The sequence below is a fragment of the Mus musculus genome, chromosome 11, assembly GCF_000001635.26.
Source record: "Mus musculus strain C57BL/6J chromosome 11, GRCm38.p6 C57BL/6J".
In the NCBI taxonomy this organism is placed as follows: domain Eukaryota; kingdom Metazoa; phylum Chordata; class Mammalia; order Rodentia; family Muridae; genus Mus; species Mus musculus.
In genome coordinates this window covers 83,472,908-83,497,133 of record NC_000077.6, presented here as the reverse complement: position 1 = coordinate 83,497,133, position 24,226 = coordinate 83,472,908, and the positions used below count along the sequence as shown (strand labels likewise).

At 38.1% G+C, this 24,226-nt stretch overlaps 1 protein-coding gene across 9 annotated transcripts in view; it reads right to left on the bottom strand.

The window, feature by feature from the left end:
* Positions 1-24,061, bottom strand: part of Taf15 (TATA-box binding protein associated factor 15) — a 33,671-nt gene extending 9,610 nt beyond the window's left edge. Inside the window, exons 1-7 of one of the 9 annotated variants that reach the window (XM_030246301.1) lie at positions 23,928-24,061; positions 15,161-15,200; positions 12,432-12,483; positions 12,240-12,324; positions 12,055-12,157; positions 9,721-9,911; positions 8,188-8,209 (exon numbers count right to left, since the gene is read on the bottom strand). In XM_030246301.1, coding sequence (XP_030102161.1) covers positions 8,188-8,209; positions 9,721-9,911; positions 12,055-12,157; positions 12,240-12,324; positions 12,432-12,483; positions 15,161-15,200; positions 23,928-23,934 — 500 coding nt within the window. In that variant the 5' untranslated portion in view covers positions 23,935-24,061. Of the gene's footprint in view, positions 1-8,088; positions 8,210-9,720; positions 9,913-12,054; positions 12,158-12,239; positions 12,325-12,431; positions 12,484-15,160; positions 15,201-23,434 lie in introns of those variants that run through there. The other 8 variants (XM_030246304.1, XM_030246305.1, NM_027427.3 and 5 more) reach the window with 8 other exon arrangements.
* Between the last annotated feature and the right edge of the window lie 165 nt (positions 24,062-24,226).

Genomic DNA, 24,226 nt, shown 5'->3' with positions numbered 1-24,226 from the left:
GTAAATCCATTTCAGAGTTCAATGATTCAATCTAAGTGCTTTCCCAAGGATTTATTTCCACAAGCTGTCTTCTCACATTTATAACACATCTAATATTACTTTTTATGTTAAAAAAAATTCATCTTCCCAACCCCAAGCCAAAAGATTACTACTCAAACCATAACTTAAAGCTGCAGGCACAGCATGAAAAATATGAAATTAGAGTATTAGGACTATTTTTAAATATAAGAAAGAAAAAACTAAAAGACTAGAGGAATAAAAAGTAAAGTTAGACTTTGATAGCAGAACAGAAAAGGTAAAAACTTGAAGACAGATTCTGCTGTGATATTAAATTATGGATTTTATTAATTTTTAAAGGGATAAACTTTTTTAAAAAATGAGTCTGAATAAAGATAGTCTTAAAACTTTAAACTTAAGACTGATAAAAAGTGAGGACTAAAAAAAAAGCTAAACTCAAAACTTCTCTCCATGATCCACTTTAATATGAGATCTTTTCCTATCACAGCAGAGGTTCAAGCTGCCAAATGGTCTAAAGACCAAACCAACAAAATATGTGAAAGATGCAAAGCCACAGAATGACTTTGACAAATTTATACTGTCAGTTAAGTCAATGATCCTTGTACACATAAGGTTTTATGTAACAAATCTAAGCAGCTCATGCTAACCAAGTAATTAAAACAAAAAACCAACCAACCAACCAACCAAACAAACAAACAAAAAAAGACCCCAAAATTCTCAAGTGAAAACCTTCTATAACACAAGTGCTGATAAGGAACTAACAGTTTCAGATTATATCTGAGTTGCTGCTCATCTATCATGATCCTAGCAGCTAACCTATTTATTATCTGCTTACAAACCTCTGCTCTAGGGACTACCCAACTCTAGATGGCTTTTCTGAATTGTCCAATTAAAACTAACTAAATAAGAAAGCTTTCTCTTTTTAATTACACTACCATAAAAACATTTTGCTTTGCAATCAACTTAGGACAGACACAAGTGTTTTAATTTGCTTTTAAATTGTATAAGTCCCAGAAAACCCTTCTTTCTAGCAGGAGAATAAGGTTCATTCAAGGCTATGTAGACCATACTAAACTGAAGTCCTTCATAAATACAGCTTTGTATTTAAAATTACTGTTTTAGCACAGTACCTAAACTTTCCCTGTACTTTAACTGAAAGGTCTATCACTGCTACCTCTTTAAGAAAGAGAAGCTACTCATTACTATTTTGGTTTTAGTTTCTTGAGACAGGATAAGGATGGTCCTGAATTTGCTACCTAGATAAAGATGAACTTGAGTTCCTGATCCTTTTGTGTTGAGGTTTGGCCTTTTGCCACGTAAGATACTGCTAAATTCTCTATCCCAAGGTCATTGCCTCAAGACAAGTGAATTCTCAAGTATACCAGCTTTTGTTATGCAAATCTTGCTCTTTAAAACTACTTGTTGAATAATGATGCCTACAGCCTGTAGCTGGGCAGAAAAGAGGTAGTAGTAAGCTTAGGTTCCTGGGCTTGGGGTCTGAGACAGAGTCCACTAGGAGTGAGCAGAAAGAAGGCAGAAAGCGCCATGGGGTAAGTATAACTTGAGTGCATAGCCATGAAGGCCCACCTGTTGGCGGTAGGAGTGGCCCAGGTGTAACATTGCAAATGGTATTTGGAGAGGGGGGGTGTTTACTGATAGGAAAGTAGACAAAAGAGCAGAGGGTTGATATCTGCCCAGTTCTAATGCTTTAAGGCTTATTATAAACATAAAGGTTTTGTGTCTTTTTTATTTGGAACTAAATGATTAAGGTGGGGTAGAAACCCCCAAATAAAGTTTACCACAACGCTTTTGCTTCCTCCTCTAAAGTACATTTGTCATAAACAAGCAGAGGTTAAATTGTTGAAAATAAAATGTTCCCCTTCTTTTTCAGTACTGGGGTCTCATGCTTGCTTAAATGGTCTATTTTCCAAGCCCCTTGAAAATTGTATTAGAAACCAAGGTTCCTTCAAAAATGAACCTTAGAACCCCAGTGACAGACAAGAATTAAAATATCAAGCCCACATTTCTTAAAACTTTTTTCCTTGTATATGGTGCATGCATGCATGGGTGTGGGTGTGGGTGTGGGTGTGGGTGTGTGTGTGTGTGTGTGTGTGTGTGTGTGTGGTGTGTGTGTGTGTGTGTGTGTGTGTGTGTGTGTGTGTGTGTGTGTGTGTGTGTCGGGGGGGGGGGGGTTACACCCTAATTGCTATATTGTCCAGCCAGGGCTACACAGAGAAACCGTGTGTGTGTGTGTGTGTGTGTGTGTGTGTGTGTGTGTGTGTGTGTGTCGGGGGGGGGGTTGTGTGTGTGTGTGTGTGTGTGTGTGTGTGTGTGTGTCGGGGGGGGGGGGGGGTTTACACCCTAATTGCTATATTGTCCAAAAAACAGCTGATCTGGCCCACAATAAAGAAAAATATACAGTGTTATGTGTAAGGGAGACTCATTTCCATTCTTTTTTTTTCTTCAAGACAGGGTTTCTCTGTGTAGCCCTGGCTGTCCTGGAACTCACTCTATAGACCAGGCTAGCCTCGAACTCAGAAACCCACCTGCCTCTGCCTCTGCCTCCCAAGTGCTGGGGTTAACTGTTTAAAAGGAAAAAAAAAAAGATAGAGATGACTCAATGGTTATCTTGCTGCTCGTTCAGAAGATCCAAGTTCAGTTTCCCAGCACCCATGCTCAGTGGTTGCAATAAAACTGCCTACAATTCTAGCTCCAAAGGATCCAATACTCTATTCTGTCTGTGGGCACCACCACATGGCAAATATTTACAAAAAAATAAATACACATAAGTAAAAGTATTTTTTAAAAGATGCATCCTCTAAAAGGATATATAACATTAAGGCTGAGTTTCCTTTTTTACAAAACTCAGTCCTATACCCTTACTATTCAAAGGGTAAGTATAAGTATAAACATAGCCCAAGAGCTTCGCAGAAAATGGTAATTTGCATTTTAGTAAGATCCCCATGTAACACATTATATATATTTAAGTCTAAGAAATACCATCCTAATGTTTACCTGTACATTCAAATGTCATTCAATCATTCTCACTCCCTAAGTAAGCTTTATATTAACTATATTACAATTCCTTTATTAGGAAATTTACTGTATTAACTACAGAAATAGACTTCAAGGAGTAAGGGAGATATTCTTGTGGATAGTCTCTCCTTCAAACTTGCAGTTAAGTCAAAGTCATTTCTTCTACATATTAAGGCCTCGCTAGCAATTTAAGACAGAAGAATATTTCAACAACTATGTCAAAATGTTGCAAATTTGTTTTCAATCCCAGACATAGAAGCAAAAAGTACACATAAAGAACTCCCCAAGAACATTTTAAGGGATATTTAAGACACATAGGTATGTTCAACTTAATTGGCTCAGTATCCCCACATAAAGAAACTTAAAAGATTATGAAGATATGGGTCTTCCAAATTCAAAAACCACAATGAAAAGAGGACTCTAGGGTAGCCTGGAGGTTTCAATGTGATGTCATAATATACTTAGAAAAGACACATTCAATATAAAGGAAATTTTGGTGGCAGAAAAGATAACTCAATGGTTAAGAACACTGCCTTGCTCTTCCAGAGAATTCATAGTGGATCCAATGTCCTCTTCTGGCCTTCATGGGCAATGCATGCATATTGTATACAAACTTACATACAAGAAGAATGAATACCCAGATAGTTATAAGAAATAAAAAGTTAAAAAAGAAAATTTCTTAAGCATACTATTCCTTTGAGTTTTTGTTTTAGGGGCTTGTGTATTTTTCGTTTGTAGACAGTCTTTCATTTTATATATAACTTGGCAGGCCTGGTACAAGGGACCCCAAACTGGCCTCTAACTCACTTCAATTCTCCCAAGTGCTCACATTCAGCTTTCAACTGATAATTAAAACAAACAAAGAACCCAATGACCACATGTCTCTACTGAAGGACAGAATTCCTAAGAAGCCACAGGACAATGCAGTCATACACCATACCACCACCTTATATGGTGAGCCCAGGACCAGTGCAACTTTTGCTCAAGCTCTAATTCTGTATGGATCTTTTATCCTAGAACTCACATAAAGTGCAGGATTACCTTAAAACCTTGCTCTGTGCTTGAGTTTTTATACTAATAAATCCAGAACACACATTTTGGGAATGAGAGGAAATGACCAACAATGGCATATGTGAATGATTCAATCAACTTGAACATCATTTTTCAACAGGATGGTTTACTTCCTGGAACTCACTCTGTAGATCAGGCTAGCCTTGAACTCATAATGACCCACTTGCCTCTGCCTCCAGAGTATTGCAAGTAAAGGCGTGCCACCACAGCCTGGCCAGAATTCACTGTTTTAACCATGCTAAAGCACAGTTACTACTTTACCACTTTACCTCCAACTCAGGACATACACATATTTTGTTTGAGACAGTTTCTGTGTGTAGTTCCACGCCTACCTCTGCCTCCCAGGTGCTGGGATTAAAGACAGACACTACCACCACACCTAGCTGTACATATACATATTTTTAATTGCTAATTAAATTCTCTTGCAAAAAGGAGAAAATAAAATTGCAGAATCTTAGAATACACATTTAAGAACTTGAATCATTTAACTCTATCATATACAAACAATGAAAAAGAGATATTCTACAAGAGAGTAATCATTGCTAAAACTAAAAGGCACCGAGTCATTTTTTATCTTAGATTCTAGCCCACTAAGATGTCAATGTCAGAGGACAGTAAGAAACTCAGTATTCTTTTCAACAATTGCATTTCCTATAGTTCCTATGAACTTCACATATCTCTCTCCAAATTAAGTCAATGGTTTCTTTTTATGTATTAAGCCTTCCTCCAGCCAACCAGTCATAGAATAAGAACAACCCATTCTTTACCACACTCACACCCAACCCTCACTCTCAAACTATGACCCTCTTTTAATCTGTTTAATGCCAGGTACTCTTCAAACCATTGTGTCCCTCCTAGCCTTCTACATCCCATAGTTAAAAGTTTTAACCTGAGTAAGATGATTAGAAACACAAATAGTGGTGCTGACGACTAAAATTTCTGTGTATTTTGGTATTTAAGCACAAAACCAAGTGTGTTTTAAGAAAGAAAGAAAGAAAGAAAGAAAGAAAGAAAGAAAGAAAGAAGAAAAGAAAGAAAGAAAGAAAGAAAGAAAGAAAGAAAGAAAGAAAGAAAGAAAGAAAGAAAGGAAGGAAGGAAGGAAGGAAGGAAGGAAGGAATGAATCTTGAAAGTGGGCATTTATAGTCAAATTCACAACGCTAATACCTAATGATAAGCTAAAAGGCACATCTTAAAGATGTAATAGCTCGGGGCTGGAGAGATGGATCAGCAGTTAAGAGCACGGACTCTGCTTCTAGAGAGAAGTCCCAAGTTCAATTCCCAGCAACTACATGGTGGCTCACAATCATCTGTAATGGGATCTGATGCCCTCTGGTGGTGCTCTCCGAAGAGACAGTGTACTCACACACAAAAACAAAATAAATAAATCTTTAAAAAAAATATTGTAGTACATGAAATTTTTATTTTTTGTTTATTTGGGTCCACCTCCCTGACCCCCAGAGAGAAAGAAGTCCAGAAACTCTGTGTAGACCAGGCTTGACCTTAAACTCTCAGGTGTGCCTGCCTCTGGAGTGCTGACATTAAAGGCATGCACCCAGCACAGAGATCTAATTTCAGTATTCATAAAGTTTTATAAGGACAAAGACAGGTTTGTTTACATTCATTTATGCCTACTTTGGTGCTCCAAGGACAAGGCTGAAGCCTAAAACACTTACCATCTGCCTTTCACCAAAAGAACAATCAAACCTTGACAACTCAATACAGAAAATAAATAGCTGCCCAGATTTCTAAACAGGTTTATGTAAAAACCTAATATAATGGGAGACAAGGAAGTAGTTAAGACTAAAATCGCTCCATCTCTCTTTTTACCACCACTTAAACATCAGCATGATTTTGACCTAATAAATAGCAGGCTTCTGCACAAACTCTTTGTATAAGAAGTTTCTATGAGGGGCTGGTGAGATGGCTCAGTGGGTAAGAGCACCCGACTGCTCTTCCGAAGGTCCAGAGTTCAAATCCCAGCAACCATATGGTGGCTCACAACCATCTATAACAAGATCTGACTCCCTCTTCTGGAGTGTCTGAAGACGGCTACAGTGTACTTACATATAATAAATAAATAAATCTTAAAAAAAAAGTTTCTATGAATAAAAAAAAAGATTTAAAAATAAAAACTGAGTTTATCAGCTAGTATCTGAGCTACAAATTAAACTCCGATATATTGCCAGGAAATTACGTTGTTCTCAAAAGAAAGGGGGGATGGAGGGGGTGAAGAGATGGCTCAATGGTTAAAAGCACTGGCTGCTCTTCCAGAGGTCCTGAGTTCAATTCCCAGCAATACATGATGGCTCACAGCCATCTGTAATGGGATCTGATGCCCTCTTCTGGTGTGTCTGAAGACAGCTAAAGTGTACTTATATAAATAAAATAAATAAGTCTTAAAAAAAAAAAAAAAAAAAAAGGAAGCCAGGCTGTTTTCCTCATTAGGGAAGAATCAATAACAACCTTTCAACTCTGGGGTTCTAAGATGGGTTTGTTTTTGAGACAGGGTTTCTCTGTGTAACAGTCCTGGCTATCCTGGACATGTTTTGTAGACCAGGCTGGCCTCAAACTCAGAGACCACCTGACTCTGACTCCTTAGTTCTGGGATTAAAGGTGTGCACCACCACACCCAGCAACAGTCACAGTTTTAATACATGATGTATTAGATTGTAACTTCCTTATGCAGAAATTAAACTTAAGATACATGTAACATTTATAGGATTACAAGCAGCCAGTTATCTAAAACAACTTCATTAGAAAGTTAAGTATCTACCTTTTGTTATTTCAGGGATTTTAGGTTGGGGAAAGGCTAGATAAAAAGTAAGTACTATTTCACTTTACTGGTGGCACACTGCTCTTTTGATAATGAAAATACAGTATCTTGGTACAGTAAATTAACTACCAATCAAAAAACTAATGCCAACTAATGAAGATATGTACAATATCGCTTATGTTGGTAAAATGACTTTCAATCAAAAAACTAATGTCAAATTTTTCAAAAGCCTTTAAACTCTTACAAAATTTTTCAAAATTATCAAACTTTGGCATTTCCATAATATTAAAGCATATAGTATATTAAAACAGATATATACGCAAATTTGGGGAGCACTTACAATGGTTGTATATTAGTTGTTTCTCATATCACAGAACTGAACTGCTACTGCTATATCATAAAATATCAGTAGCAGGCCACCAACACTTTCAATTCTCAGCAAACACAAATTATTTTAAAGCTTGTGTACAAATTTACAATCTATGAATCTCATCTCAGAACATAGGCCAATTGGTTTTTCATTCCATTTTTAAGACCAAAGCACTAACTACGGATGTATTTTAAATTATGCTAAAATCAGCTTTTATAACCTGTCATAAACAAATGAAATCAACATCAATACTTTAAAAATAGCAACAAGAAATGAAAAGCCTCACATACCACAGCTACAACCAGAAAAATTACAGAATATTATATATCAATTATTTCATTAATTATGTTTAAGTAGAGACATGTATTAAACCTTTCTTACATGTCTATCCCACCTTTCTATAGTCTATATCTAATACTTTCCCCACCCAAGGGAACTATTTGTTTTTCGTATAGATTAATTTACCTTTGTATTGGTTAAGACACTAAATTTCCAAAGGTATCTTTTAAAGGAGTTTTGAGTCCAGCTCCAGCAGGAAAACCAATCAAGTAATTTAATCTAATCATAGCAAAGATAAGGAGCTTTAATGGTGTTTAAGTTAACATACACCATTTATAATATAATCAATATAGCCTTTTTTTTTACAATTTTCAGTATTTATCAATATAGCCTCTTATGAAATGATTTATGACATAAAAAAGCCAGAAAATAAAGTTTTAATTTCTGTTCTTTCTACAATATAATCTCTAAAAGCCTCTTAAATGGCAGAATAAAATAAGGAAAACACTAATAGAGAGAAAATGTAATCTAAATACTTACCTTGATCCTGTCATAGGACCTCTTCCATCCTTGTCATATCCCCCACGCCCTCTACCTCCTCCCTGTGACCCGCCATATCCTCTATTATCTTCTCCATACCTACTCACATCACGACGGTCATCTACAAAAAGAAAAATGTAACACACAAAAATTGTCACCCTACATTATTAGACTGATCTTGAATTCTTGAGTTTAAGTAGCAATTCTCCTGTCCAGCTCCCATACAGGAATTATGCTGCATGTCCCCATACCCAGCAACTATTGTCACTTCTGATTAAATGTTTTAAACAGTATCACTGTAAATGGCTCCCTGAGACACATAGAATGTCCTTCAGGAAAAGAAAGAAATACACCAAAATGCAAGCCATCGCATAACTTTCTGGAATTCAATGTGCTTAAGAATTACATCTACAAGCCAGGCGGTGGTGGTGCACGCCTTTAATCCCAGCACTTGGGAGGCAGAGGCAGGCGGATTTCTGAGTTTGAGGCCAGCCTGGTCTACAAAGTGAGTTCCAGGACAGCAAGACAGCAAGGGCTATACAGAGAAACCCTGTCTCGAAAAACCAAAAAAAAAAAAAAAAAAAAGAATTACATCTACATGAAATTCCATTTTTCTAAAAAATAAGACAGCAAATAAAATTACTTAAGCTAAACTAAAAATCTGGATTAATAAACTAAAGACAGAATTCTAATTTTATTTCCTTCACCTCAAAGATATTAAAAATAATTCAAGCACAGGTCAGGCCTGCAAAACCACAGCCACTACACACTTTTCAAACCAAGAAAAGATATCCAGTAATGATTTTTACTCATTGACTCTATTATCAATATGGCTAGGAATATAACTCAGTGATGAAATGTTTGCCCTACACATAGAAAGATCATGGAATTCAATTCCTATCATCGCCAAAATAATTTTTTTCCCAGCAAAAATGTTTCATGACCACCTACTAGGAGCCAAGTCCTATGTAGACAATGAAGGCATTTAAAAAAAACAAAACAAAAAAACTTTGCCCTTCAATCACTGCCTTTCATGGTGTGGTCTGAGTTCTACGTATCAGTAATGTATATGAAGTGCTATGGAACAAGAGAGATTAATGACTGTTTCTTCTTACAAGAGATTAGAGAAGACTAGCATAGGTTAACTTTCCTAAATCAAGTATACCATCACCAAAAAACCTGACAATAGCATTGTCAACTGCTCAGTTTAAGAGACAGCATCAATTTAAGAGAAATGGAATCAGTAACCAAAAGTCACCACACAACCTTATGACAATCTCCAAAAAGTTAAAAAGAAAAATCTAATAATAGTTTTTTTCCCCCAAGATTTATTTATTATATATGAGTACACTGTAGCTGACTTCAGATGCACCAGAAGAGGGCATCAGATTTCATTACAGGTAATTGTGAGCCGCCATGATGTGGTTGCTGGGATTTGAACTCAGGACCTTCGGAGGAGCAGTCAGTGCTTTTACCCACTGAGCCATCTCCCAGCCCTAGTAATAGTTTCGTTGCCCATGAGAAATCTATTTCCAGTCATGCCAAATTTTTATCACCAAGTAAAAGTCTAAGGGTGTTTTAATCCAATGATAATTCTGTGAAGGAATGATGAAAAAGAGGTCATCATCTTACCTTGTGTGTGGTGGCTGTAGTTTTCCCTTTGTGAATGGTAAGACTGTTGGTTTTGATTATAGGAATCATGTTGCTGATAATTGGACTGCTCATCATATGAGCCTTGATGCTGATCATAACCTGACTGCTGGTCATAAGAATCTTGCTGACCATAGTCTGACTGGCCATATGAAGGTGCTCTTCCACCTTGACTAAACAGAAATCAAGAAAGAACATGAAAAATTACAGAATTATGTTTGCTGAAGCAAGTTAAAGAACACTACTAATATTGAGCTGGAGAGATGGCTCAGGAGTTAAGAAGAAAAATCCCAGCACCAACCCGTCAGCTCACAACTGTCTGTAACGCTAAGATTTACTATTCTCACAGACATACATACAGCCAAAACACCAATGCACATTAAAAAAAAAAGAATAAAAAAATAAAAGGAACACTATAGAGCAAAGCCTCAGCAGTATCTACTACTATTTCTCATGGTAATTATTTGGCTCTTTTATCTATAAAAATTTACCAATGGAATGCCTTCTAAAGACAATTTCACTATCACTAAAAAGATGCCAAAAGGGAAAACTGAAGTTGTTACACTGGGGAAAAACAACAACAAAAACAGAAACAAGAACAAAGTAACTAGTTTTTACTTCTCTGAGTTAAAAGAAAAACATAGGATAACTACCAAAATACCAATGATATGTATGATTCTTCTACAAACACGGTCACTAAGTGATGAGTTCTCTTACTAGTTATACTGAAAGGATCTATGTCACTTCCTTTCAACATCATGTCTTTATTAGTAGCCAGGCATGATGGCTATTCTTTTGGTACCAGAAAGATATGAACATAATGACCTTAAGGCCAACCTAAGCTATGAAGACTATGGGGTCTCAAAAAACGGAGCTTAGGCAGAGCTGCCTCCATTCTTAACAGTCATTCCTAATTCTACAGAATACCACAACAATCTATTCCGATTCCCAATCAAAGCACCACAAAACTATAGTATGAGCATCTATAGTATGAACATTAACTTTTTTTTTTTTTTTTTTTTTTTTTTTTGGTTTTTTTCGAGACAGGGTTTCTCTGTGTAGCCCTGGCTATCCTGGAACTCACTTTGTAGACCAGGCTGGCCTCGAACTCAGAAATCCAACTGCCTCTGCCTCCCAAGTGCTGGGATTAAAGGCGTGCACCACCACCGCCTGGTGAACATTAACTATTTATGTGACCAAAAGAAGCATTTCTTCACCAGGTGATGGTGGTATATGCCTTTAATCTCAGCAGAGGAATAGGAGGCAGAGACCAGCAGATCTCTTACTTAGAGGCCAGCCTGGTCTATAAAGTAAGTTCCAGGACAGTCAGGGATACACAGAGAAACCCTGTCTCTTTGAAAAACACATTAAAAAAACAAAACAAAACCAAAGATATTTCTCTCTGCTTTTACATGTATTTCATGCTATCAAATATATATAGCCTTTATAAAAGCACTTTCCGTTGGATTACACTTATTAATAAGACTTGGTGTTTTTCCTAATGCAGCATGGTTTCCAGATATTATTCCTCTATATGTTCTTTCTACTTTTCAGAGCACTCTTGTCTGTAAGATCAATAATTTGACCTCAGAACTCTTTCTCCAGTGCCATTTAAATTTCACGTAAAATACTTGTCACTGAAGTCAGAAGCCACTGGAGACTTCAGTCTAATATTCTTTTAACCTTCATTATGTCTATAAAATGGAAATTACCACTAATACTGTTTCATAGTGGTGTCTGAGGATCAATTATATAAGGGAATGTGGAATAAGTCCATCAAACAAAGCACAATAAAAGCCCCATTAAGAAATACTACTAGTTAGTTATTTTCATTTATAGAGGCCTACACAGTGTTTTAGACCAGCCATGGATACATAGTGAAATACTAATTTAAATAAAAAAGGGGAGAGAGGGCTAGAAAGATGGCTCAGTGTTTAAGAACACTTGTTTTTGCAGAGGACCCAGAATTAATTCCCAACATCCAGACAGTAGCTCACAAACACCTGCAACTCCAGTTCTGGGAGATCCAATGCCTTCTTCTAGCCTCCACTCTCCACCTCTAGCCTCTGTGGGCACCAAGCACATACATGGTACACATACACACATAATACTCATAAAGGAAAAATATATTCTCTTTTAAAGGTAAGTGCAGCAAGTAGCTCAAAAGCAAAATAAAGGATTTGGGCACATAGCTCAGAGTAGTTACATAGCATACCCAAAGTCCTGGGTTCTACTACCAGCACCACAAAATAATTAATTAGAAATTAAAAAGGCAAATATGCTTGACACAATTTCAATAGTTCACTGTTTCCTTACCCTCCTGATGACTCCGTGTTTTGTTGTCCCTGGTTATTGTATGATTGCTGGCCATATGAACTCTGCTTTTGATTCTCATAACTACCATACGACTGTGAATAACCTAAAAATTAAGTAAGAATACTATTTAGTGAAGGCTCTGATTTCTGACTCTCTAAAGTAGTAATTTAACAAACCAGTCCAACCTGATTGATTTTGTCCATAACCGGAGTAACCACCATAGTTTTGTCCATACGAAGAATCAGTCGTTTGCCCATAGCCAGAATAACCCTGAAATTCAGGTAAACACTCAAACTTTATTACTTACTAGAAAAAATAACTATTTATAAATGTTATTACTTATTAAATAAAATAAAGACAACTGATTTTTAACATACTTGTGGTGTTTGTCCATAGCCTTGACTGCCTTGATTTCCATAAGAAGAATAACTGTAAAAGAAAATTGTAATACTTGAAAGAAATATGCTTTAAGAAATTTTAAAACTTAAATACAAAACTTGCTTTCAACAGAGCATAGTGTTTTCCTTATCTGAATTGTTTTTTGGATACTAATTCTTGCATTTCCTTAAGGTTAAAAAAAAAATTTGGTTGCACTTAAATAAATGAGTTAAAAGACTGCTTACTTTTAAACGACAATTCTGCCTGTCTCTTAGACATGTCTCTTGTTGTGGTATTCTGTAGAATTAGGAATGACCAACAACTAAAGACATATATGAAGTCATTCCCAGACCTGTTGAACATCAATGTCTAAAGCGTTCCTGTGAAAATTTCTCACAAATATTTCACCAGAGCTGCAAAAGTAAGAAAATGATGCTTTGGAATAAATAACAAAACAGAGAAAGGCACTGAACAGTATCACTCCATAGACAGGTTTTTATTTAATATCACGTATACAGTTGTTTGCACAATGCAAACAATGTTTATACAAATAACCATTCTAACAACCACATGGTGACCCAGGTCTTTAATCCCAGCATTCACAAGACAGAATCAGGCAGATGTTTATGAGTTTAAGGCTAGCCTGGTCTACATAACAATTTCCAAGTATCCAAAGCTACACAGTAAGACCCTGTCTCAAAACAAAAACAACTGAACATTTCTAAGAATGTGTTATTTCCAAAAGCTGCATGGAGAGACCCATAGTAATTATCTGAAGGAGAAAAAAAGATAACTTTTTTTGCTTGTTTTTTGAGGCAGGGTTTCTCTGTGTACCCTTGGCTGTCCTCACTTTGTAGACTAAAGTGGCATCCAACTCGGAGATGTCCTTGAGTACTGGGGTTAAAGGCATGTGCTAGCACACCTTGTTTAAAAATATAACGTTTCAATACTAATTAGCTATATCTGAACAGATTAATTTCTTTGTACTACTTGTTTCAGTTGAATGTCATCAACTTCCCAGGTACAATATGGAACAAAGTCCAACTTAAATGCCTCGGTAATTAGAAGTGTATATATATATTTGTGTATGTATATGTGTGTGTGTGTGTATATGTATACGCACAGTCACACACACACACACACACACACACACACACACACACACACACACACACACACGGCACCAGTATCAAATGAAATTATATTGTATCAAAACCAACATGTAGTCTGATAAATGTGACTGAATGTTACTACCTTCCTAAGATTTAAATTTTTAAAATTGCATCATGCAAGTACTAACAACCAACTCTCTGAATATATGGCTCTAATACCCCCCAAATAACCTCAAAATAAAATCTTTTGGTTTAAGAGGTAACAAATATTAAAATTCCTCAACTTTTTTTTCAGAATCCATAACTTTTAAATATACAACCAATAAATACTTGCCAAGTACTTACTACGAGATACTATCTTACAAGAACAAAATCACATCGATTTTTTTTTCTGATATGCTTCTTAATTTGGAGGCTTAATTTTGAGGCTCCAAAAAGAGCTGCAGTGTTAGGTTAAAAGTTGTTACTTTTGGTAAGCAAGAACAGCCTACCATGATTTGGACATAAAAACAAACTTCATTGTGGGCATATTAGAACCGTGAGAACTGCTAAGCACTATATTATAGTGGTTTAAGAAAATCTGCTCTAGCTCTGGGTATTTCTGGCTCGCTCAAGTTCCACTGCAATTGGAGGGCAACTGACAGAGGATGGTAGGGTTCAGTTGTCCTCATTGTTAAATGGATGCTTTAATTTAAAAAAAAAGAAAATCTGCTCTAAGGGCTGTTGAGGGATGGCTCAGTAGTTAGGAGCACTTCCTGGTCTACCAGATGTCCTGAGTTTGATTCCCAGCATTCCTATACTAACTCACAACCACCTCTAACACCAGTCCCAAAAGGATCCAACACCCTCTTCTGGCTCCCAAGAGCACCGCATAACACAGATATACATGCAAACTGAACACCCATACTTTTTTTTTTAATCAAAGCATATTTTATATCATCAGAAACTAAAATTTTCTCTAAGAACTTGTTTGATGCTAATTTTAAGAAATTCTGTAGGCAAAGGGATGTCTCGGGGTTAAGAGCATTGCCTGCTCTTCCAGAAGTCCTAGGTTCAACTCCCAGCACTTTGATCAGACAAATCATTATCATCTGTAACTCCATCTCCAGAGGATCTGACATCTCTGGCCTCCACAGGCACTGGTACTCATACACACATATATTCTTTAAAAATAACTATTTTTTTTAAATTCTTAAAAGAAAAATCTCTTAATTTCTCCAAGAAATTGCTCAAGAAAAAAAAATACCAAGGATTTCTGTCTTTATCTTTTTTTAAGATGTATTTATTATTCAAACAAACTATTTAAAAAGGGGGGGGAAGAAATGTTTGCATGACACCTATTTATAAAGGCAAGCTCTCGCCATTTAACAAGTTATAATTAGTTTCTCTCACCCCCTTTTAAAAAAGAGATACCATCTTTGTATGTAGCCCAGGCTGGCCTCAAATTTGTAACAATCCTACCTTAAGCTCCTAAGTGCAAGATTACAAGCCTGAACTACTACATCTAGCCTTATTCTCTTAATGCATCCAAATAAATAACAAATTTCAGAGAGAAAACTGTATCATCTTTTTTTCAGTTTGTCTTTCATGAGATTATGAAAACATGTATACTTTACCTTTGCTGCTCACCCCCAGACTGACTGTAACTTCCAGAATCTAAAACACATAAAAAGAATTTTAAATTATGTTTTCCCCTAAGACTAACTTTAGTTCACACAAATGAATATACAGCTAGAAACTATCAAAAATTACATTAAGAAAAACTAGAAGCCAGGACTGGTGGCACACACCTTCAATTCCAGCAGTCTGAAGGCAGAGGCAGGCAGATTTCTGAGTTCAAGACCAGCCAGAGCTGCAGTGAGGCCTTGTCTCAAAATAATAATAATAAAACACACACACACGCACTCAAAACAAAAAAGAAAACCTATAAAATAACCTGTACATGGGGAAATCTACACAGTATTTTCTTTAAAAAGTTAACTACTTTTTTAAAAGTAACAACACTATTAAAAACCACTGTTCCAAAAGATGTGCTAGTGGTCACAAGAAGGGGAATACATATGAAATCAGTAAAAATTCATCCTTTAAAATCAAAACAAACAAACAAAATTTAACCATGTGTGGTGGCTCATGCACTTGGCAAACTGAGGCAAAAGGACTGCCACAAGCTCAAGACCAGCCTAGGATACGTATACAGACTTCCAGACCAGGCTGGATGAACTACAGCGAGACTTGCTTGAAAGGAAAATACAATCCACACCCCTCAAAAGTTCCAGTTACATATATGTATTTTCTTTATTTTACATTAATAAAAACAAAAATTATGTTTAAACTAATCAGGGCCAGAAAAGGAAAAAACATGCATTCTGACATGATAAATCTACAGAATCACACTCACTTATCTCTACCATATCAACACATACACTGTTCTATATTGGGTCTACTGTAGCTGTCAGCATCAATAAGTCTTCAGAGACTTGCTAAGAAAAGCTAATGATTTTACCAAGTTTTCAACTAATTAGCCAATTAATGACATTAAATACCTGCCTAAATAAACATGTCAAGTAAAAAGGAAAAGGGCAGAAGAAGAAAGACTATAAGCTTTTTTCCATAGTTCAAAGTATAAGTCATAACAAAAATTGTTGAGGAGGCTCTCTCCACCCTTTAGGTGTGTAGTCAATGTCAAATGAACAGTTTTAATTTGTTATAAGTAAGACAAATGTTATCTAAAATATTACAACTACAAAACAGGAGTGTCAAACTGATCATATGGCCAACCTTACTAATCCTAAAATCTTTAATGATCAATTCAAGTGAAAACAATAGCATCTCTTTTCAGTCAATTAATACCAAGTTATCATATAACACTACAGGTTGGTTAAGCAGGTGACCGTAAGTTTGCCACCATTCTGTGAATATCTCCAATCTGACGTTTCTTTTAAAAATCCTGAAGACTATTAAATGAGATCTGATAAGTTATTTCTATGAAATTAAGGACACAAGGAGACCTGGAGGGGGGGGGGGGGGGGACACAGGACTAACCTTAAATATGTCACTATTTCTGCAACTGGTAAGAACCAAAGGAAAATGGGGGGGGGGGGGGCACCGCAGTGCAGGAAGACTCTACCTGGACATAAGGATACCTATCAAATAGCAAAAGAAAGTCACCCAAATCAGAGTCAAAACAGTTGGGGGAGGGAGGCAACAACTTGAGAATATATGCATTCATTCCTCCACTGACCTCTAATATCTCAATGTTTCCTTCTGGTTCAGACAAAACCATTTAACTATATAGCACTTAGATCTTATGACCTCTTAAAATCTAATATTTATGTACTTAATGTGAGCCTAAGTAATTAGTTCTCTGAAATTATAAATCCAACTTCAGCTGAATTAAAATTTCGGGATATACAAATAAACATAACTACCAGAAAATAATTTCAATAATAAAAATGCAGGTGCGGTTTTTTTTTTTTTCAGTTAAAAGGGGGTTTATAAAGGCCATTTAGGGCAACTCAAATAGGTCCTTGTTAAAATTACCTGACACTTGAGCCTTGTGCCTAGACATGTTCATTATTTAGAAGTACTTCTAAGTTACCAAAGTGTACCAGTGTACTGGCTATTTTATGTCAACTTGACACCAGCTAGTCATCTGAAGGCGGAAACCTCAATTGAGCTAAATGCCTCCCTAAGATCCAGTTATAGGGCATTTTTTTAAATTGATAATTGAAGAAAGGGCCCAGCCCACTGTGGGTGGGCAGTCCTGGATTTTATAAAGTAGGCTGAGCAAGTCATGAGGAACAAGCCAGAAAGCATCATCCTTCCATGGCCTCCTCATCCTGCCTCCAAAAGTTGCCTGCCCTGGTTGAGTTCCTGTCATGACTTCATTCGATGAGGAGCAGATATGGAAAAATAAGCCAAATACTCCTTCCCCATGTAACTTTGGACATGGTATTTCAACACAGCAATACTAATCCTAAGACAAGACAGTGGGGTATTGCTGTGACAGGCTTGACTGTGTCTTTTTGGAAGAACAGGAAGGGCTTTGGTGGAATTTTAGAGTAGAAAAGAGTGTTAAGAAGTTAAAAAAAAATAGTAGTAGTAGAAATTGAATGTAAGAGCTCACTGAGCATTTTTGCAGGAGCTTGAAAAATAATTGTGTTGAGGGCAATGCAGATCTTGGAGGCCTGGCTTGGGAAGTTCCTGGGAGGAGCAAAGACTTTACTGAGCCTTTTGTGTGAAGAATCTGTGGTTCTGGTCAGCTGGGGCTAAACAGTCAGCAGTGATTAACAAACGACCAGAACCATAACGTAAACCATTGCTTTACTGAGACAATGACGCTGATCATCTAAGAAATGATGTAATCTAAGTGACTGTAAGACCAACTAGGAGGTGGTTTCTGAGAGTTAACACAGGGAAATGATGTTCTAAAGGTGGCTAGGTTGTATCTTTTGTGTTGGCAGCCAAATTTGGTATTGTTTAAGTCTCCAGGTGGTACTGGTCTTTAAGGCATAAAGGAGTCATGGAGAATAACTGAGGCTTTGGCACTATGAGGCCACAGGTGAAGCCTCAGTAGCTGTTGGAGCCCTAGGAATGAAGGGGTCATGAAGAGCGAGGCTTGGCACCATGAACAGAGAGCAGGAGAGGATATTGGTAAAGGTGCAGCCTAATACAGTGAGGCCCCAGAATTTGAAATGCCAGTACCACAGGATGACCAACAAGAATAAGCAGCAGCCAGGAAGCTGGAGCCTAGAAGACAAGCTGTGTGTGCTGCAGAGGACAGAGCAAGAGAATTGACCCAAGCCTTTTGTAGGAGTCAAGAAGATCATGAGTAAACACCAAAGACACTGGATACTGAGTTATTTCAGTTGGAGTTTGGTTTTGCTATATTCAGACTGTAACTGTGCCTTGGTTCTTTCTCTTGTAGAAAGTAGTTAACATACTTTCTTTTTACAGGAGCCCAGTTAAGAGAATAGATTTTTTTAAAGATATTTTAGGTTTTAAAAGAGATGTTAGATTTGTAAAGATACTAAATTTTAACTCTCTGAATTTGTAAAGACTGGGACTTTTTAAAAGTTTGTAAAATGTTTATTTTTTTTAGATTTATTTTATTATTTGTGAGTACACTGTAGCTGTCTTCAGACACTCCAGAAGAGGGCGTCAGATCTTGTTACAGATGGTTGTGAGCCACCATGTGGTTGCTGGGATTTGAACTCAGGACCTTTGGAAGAGCAGCTGGTGCTCTTAACCACTGAGCCATCTCACCAGCCCGTAAAATGTTTTATATGGTGATGATGTTATTGTGTGATTTTAGGAATGAACAAGAAAAGTTGTAGCTTAACAGTTTTGCCTGTTAAACTGATGAGGGGTTATTTGTCCTGGATAGTTTTATGTCAACTTGACACAGAGTCATCAGAAAGGAACCTCAATTAAGAAAACTGCCTCCTTAAGATTCAGCTGCAGGACATTTTTGTAATCAGTGATTGATAGAGGAGAGTCCAGCTCCTTGTGGATGGTACCATTGCTGGGCTGGTGGTTCTGAATTCTAGGCAAGCAAGTAAACAGCACCCATTCATAGCCTTTGCATTAGCTATGTCTCCAAGTTCCTTGGTGTTTGAGTTCCTGTCCTGACTTTTCCCATAATGAACATTAATGGAAGTGTAAGCCAAACAAACCCTTTACTCCCCAAGTTGCTTTAGTCCTGATGTTTCATCACAGCAATAGTGATTCTAAGACAAACAACCAAGTGTGTCCAACCTGTGATCCAAGCACTGGAATTATAGGCATGAGCCACAAATCCTGACTTATGAATTTTCTTTTATCATACACACTAGCTGCACGCACACTACTCCATTTTAGGTGATGTTTGCCTGGTTACTCTTTCCATCTTACCCTCCAACATGTGTTTAATGTCCTCAACTGCTGAACAGCATTTATCTAGGTACTTTAACATTATGAACACCTTTGTGATGTAAGTGGATTGTTTTTGTTTTTACATGTACCTAACATCTTAAATTAGAATTTTTCTATCTACCGTAGGTTTTCTTTTCCTTTTAACTCCTTTCCTACTATTACATTTTCTTTATCCACAATTTTACTATTATTTATATTTTATTTCTGTGGCCTCATAACTAAATTTTTGCATTTTTCCTGGCAAAATTTACAATTACCAGCCTCCATTAAAACATACTTTACTATCTTAATGTCAACCAAAGCTTTTGCCTTTATTATCCTTGCAATTTTTACTCCTCTTCCTTTCTATAAATTAATTATTTTAGCAAAGACCAGTATGACTTTGAATTTATCTGATATCAAGATCATTATTTTCCGACTAAACTCATTATTTATTCTCTTAAAACCTTTTTACATTTTTAGTTTTCATCCGTGTAAAAGTATGCACACATGCATGCAAGAGAGAAGATGTAAGATGCACTGAAGCTGGCGATTCCAGGTAACTGTGGGCTGTAAGATGTTAGTGCTGGTAGCCAACTCTGGTTCTCTGTGCCAAGAGCAGTAGCCATAGCTCCAGGGCCCCTCCTAAAATTGTTTTCTATGGGTTATTATTTTATAATCTGTAATTTCATAGATTGCTCGAAATTATTCCTAGGCATCATGTTTGAACTAATTCTTGATTAAAAACTTCAACTCGGCTGGAGAGATGGCTCAGCCGTTAAGAGCACTGACTGCTCTTCCAAAGGTCCTGAGTTCAAATCCCAGCAACCACATGGTGGCTCACAACCATCCATAATGAGATCTGACACTCTCTTCTGGTGTGTCTGAAGACCGCTACAGTGTACTTACAAATAATAATAAATAAACTTAAAAAAAAAAAAAAAACTTCAACTCACTGAGGCTTGGTGAACACCTTTAAGCCTGGCACACATGAGGCAGGTGTTTCTGTGAGTTCCTGGCCATCTAGAGCTAGTGAGACCATGTCTCAAAAATAAGAACAATTTAACTTTTCTAGATTTTTTTCTTTTTAAAGACAAGAGTTTCCAGGCTGGAGAGATGGCTCAGCAGTTAAAAGCACTGGCTGCTTGCTCTTCCAGAGTTCCTGAGTTCAATTCCCAGCAACCATCTGGTGGCTCACAACCATCTGTAATAGGATCCGATGCCCTCTTCTGGTGTCTGAAGACATAAAGACAGTGACATTGTACTCATATAAATGAAATAAATAAATCTTAAAAAAAACAAAACAAAAAACAGGAGTTTCCTATGTAGCTCATGCTGGTTTAAAACTAGAACTCTTCCCAACTCAGCTCCCTGAGCACTGGTGACAAGTGTGTACAACAATACCCACCAAAATTTTAGTTTCTTCTCTACCCTTCTGAGTTTTGTGAGACAGACTGCAACTACATCTAAAATTCTCCTAAGTTTGCTATTTCACTTACCACTTTTGTAAATTATATCTGGGGGAAGGGAAGAGTGAGCCAGCTCATCAGGTAAAGATACCTGATATAAGCTTGACAACCTGAGTCTAGCATCTGGTACCTGCATGGTGAAAGAGACCGCCTAAGGTTGCCCTGGCTTTCACAGGTACACCACAGCACACCCACACCCACATGCTAATGAAATTTTAGAAAATTATATTTTGTTCCTTTTTTTCAAATCTATGTGGCCTTTCCATATAATATATTGTTGGGGAGGGGTTTGTTTGGTTTTTGTTTTAAATCTTCAACCTAAAAACATTTTCCCTAATCCTGTTTGTCGTTTGACTCGTTGACAGCTGCTCCTAGTTCAATATTTACCTTGAACTCACCTTTTGAAAAATTTGAGTCTCTCAGATTCTTTGGACCTAGGTTGTGAGAATTCCTCACAGTGTACTTACAAATAATAATAAATAAACCTTAAAAAAAAAACAAAAAACTTCAACTCACTGAGGCTTGGTGAACACCTTTAAGCCCGGCACATATGAGGCAGGTGTTTCTGTGAGTTCCTGGCCATCGAGAGCTAGTAAGACCATGTCTCAAAAATAAGAACAGTAAGTTTTTCATTTATTTCCAACCAGGAACCCAAAAACATTAATTAGCCCAGACTTTTTAAATTTTTATAATATTTTGTGGTCTCCTAAAGGCTAAATGAGTACTAAAAGTAAAAGGTTCCAGATTACGAACTCTTAAGAGTCTACTCAGTATCTAAGCTTCCTGGTTACTGCACACACTAGGACTTTTCCCTTTGTTCATTCCTTCACTGATAGTCCTTCAAATCTATAATTAATCTGTAAAACCAAGATTTATAAGGATTTCAGTTTTCATTATCTGGCTAACAGGTGAAGGATTCACTTGTCCTTAGATTTGCAAGACCTATACTCTCTATCAGTTAACTGCCAAAATAGCTCTATGCATACCACACTGGCTTCTACATTTTTACCATGGGTCTTTCTGCCACAGCAAACATCTAAATAAGTCAATTAAATTTCTAAGTGTAGTCTGGAATGTTTAAAGGATGTAGCTTATTAATAATACTAGTTACTTACAGGGGGGGATTTATTCTGTTAAGTGTATTAATTTAACACACATTAAACAAGTCACTTATTCAAAAGTCAAGGTATTTCATATACATCACAAAACATATTAAGTTGTATATAACAGTAAGAAAAAAATCCTAACTTAAGCCTTTAAATTTAAATCTTTCATTGAAATTACTCAGTCCTATAAAAATGTCATTGTCTTATATAAATAATTACAATAAAAAACCAACAGTGTGGACCAAATGTAGCAAGCTTGCAATGCCACTCAGGAAGCTGTTAAAAGATGATGAGTTCAAAGCCAGCCTAGGACACACTGGAAGATCCTGTCCCAAACAATCCCTGAGCACTGCTTACACTGAATCTTGGTAATTCCTACATGAAGAGAGCTATTTAATTTTCTAAGTCACGGTTAACCTACATATACCCTTCCTAAGGATGCACTTGTACATCCTTTTCTGGACCTTTACCTGGAAAAAATATGCCAATTTCTCCTCTGGAACTAATAATCCCTTGTTTGAACAAAAAGCAGAATTTAAAAAGAGCTAACTTCACTTCAGCCTAGCTTTTTCCACCATACAGGTACCCTACCCAAAAAGATGAGATTTCTAGCTCCTCAGTATCATTGCTAATCTGAGGGAAGACCATCATTCTCTGTCCCGTCTTTCTCGCTCCTTTTGAATCTTCTCCAATTGCAGATTTGATCATACACATCCCTCCAGGTGGACTGGGAAAACCTTTAGAAAAGGATTGCCAATTAATTAATAAAAGGGCAAATCTTCCAAGCATAGTGGTGCACACCTTTAGTGCCAGCGGTTAGGTGGATCTGTGAGTTTGGGGCCAGCCTGGACTCCATATCGAGTTCCAGTTGAGCCAAGGATACCTCATGAGATCCTTTCTCTCATAAGTAGGTGAAAAACTACCAAAGTCATTATGTCATCTCAGCCATATGGCTTTAGGCAATGTTTTCCTCAGAAGTAAAGAACTCTCGTTCTGGGTCTGTCTTTGCCACCTGTAAGTGTAGCCCAAAGAAAGGACCTTATGTGGTCAACTGGAACTGTTAGAATTCAGAGGACTTTTAAGTTCTGGTTTAACAGGACCCAGACTGCCTGTCCGGAGGGGGGAAAGCCTCACTTCCACACAGCAGTGGCCTCTATAAATACTAATTTGAGGAAGACGCTGTCCTTGGTCTCTAAAGTCTTAAGGGAAATGCCACGAAGACCTAAAAGTGCTCGTCAGTAACTGGCAAGGCTTAATTCTAAGTTCAGGAGATTAACAAGTGGAGGAGGGAGTACAAAGGTGAAGCCCAATAAACAAACACCGCCCCGCAACCCCAATGGTTACAGCAGAGGGAATGACCGTAGCGCGACTTCGGGTAAGGCAAAGTGCTTCGAAAAGGGCTCCCAGAGCGTAAGACTCCCACCTGATGAATGGGTGAGTCAGGAAGGCCCAGCTCCACTTCTCGGATGGGGAAACAGAGGAACGAGGTGGCGAGACGACCGGCCGGAGGCCTCGCTGAGAGATCTGAGTCGGCGCGGAGGACCCGAAGCCCCCAGTCCTCAGGCTGATGCTCAGATCTCGGCTCCCCCCGCCCTTACGATGGCGTAGACGGGCCTCCGCCCCCCCCCCAACTCACACACACCCTCCCCGGGGAGCTGCTCATCTCCCCAGGTTCCAAGGGCAGGATCAAAAGAGCTCCGGGGCGCTCCCGCCGTGATTTGTAGCCAGGGAGCGTTGGGAGCGTGCGTGCCTCCGGTCCAACATGGCGGCGACGCGGCCGCCCCCCTCCCTCCCCCCACCCCAGCCTCCCTCAGGCCGGAGTCTTTCCCTCGCGGCCCTCCGGTGGGCGGGAAGACGGCCAGAACCCACCGGACCCCTTCTCGCCGCTGCCGCTGCTCGCTGACGGAGTCACCTACCCGACATGACTAACAGCCGCGGCGCGGAGCCCCGCCACGGCCCGCGGAGAACAAGGAAAACGAAAAGCCAGGCGGCGCGGCTGCTGGAGCTGCTCTGAGGGCGGCGCGGCGGGCTGAGGCCGACTGCGGGCCCTCGGCAGCCAATCAGCGCGCGGCAGGCGATACCACTGCGCCGAAGCCGGAGGGGTGATTCCACGCCACTCCGTTCCGCCGAGCCTTAGAGTCCTCCCGGATCTCCCCTCCGCGACCGTACCATTATTGAGAGGGAATTGAGAGAGGAAAGTACCAATGCCCTCCTG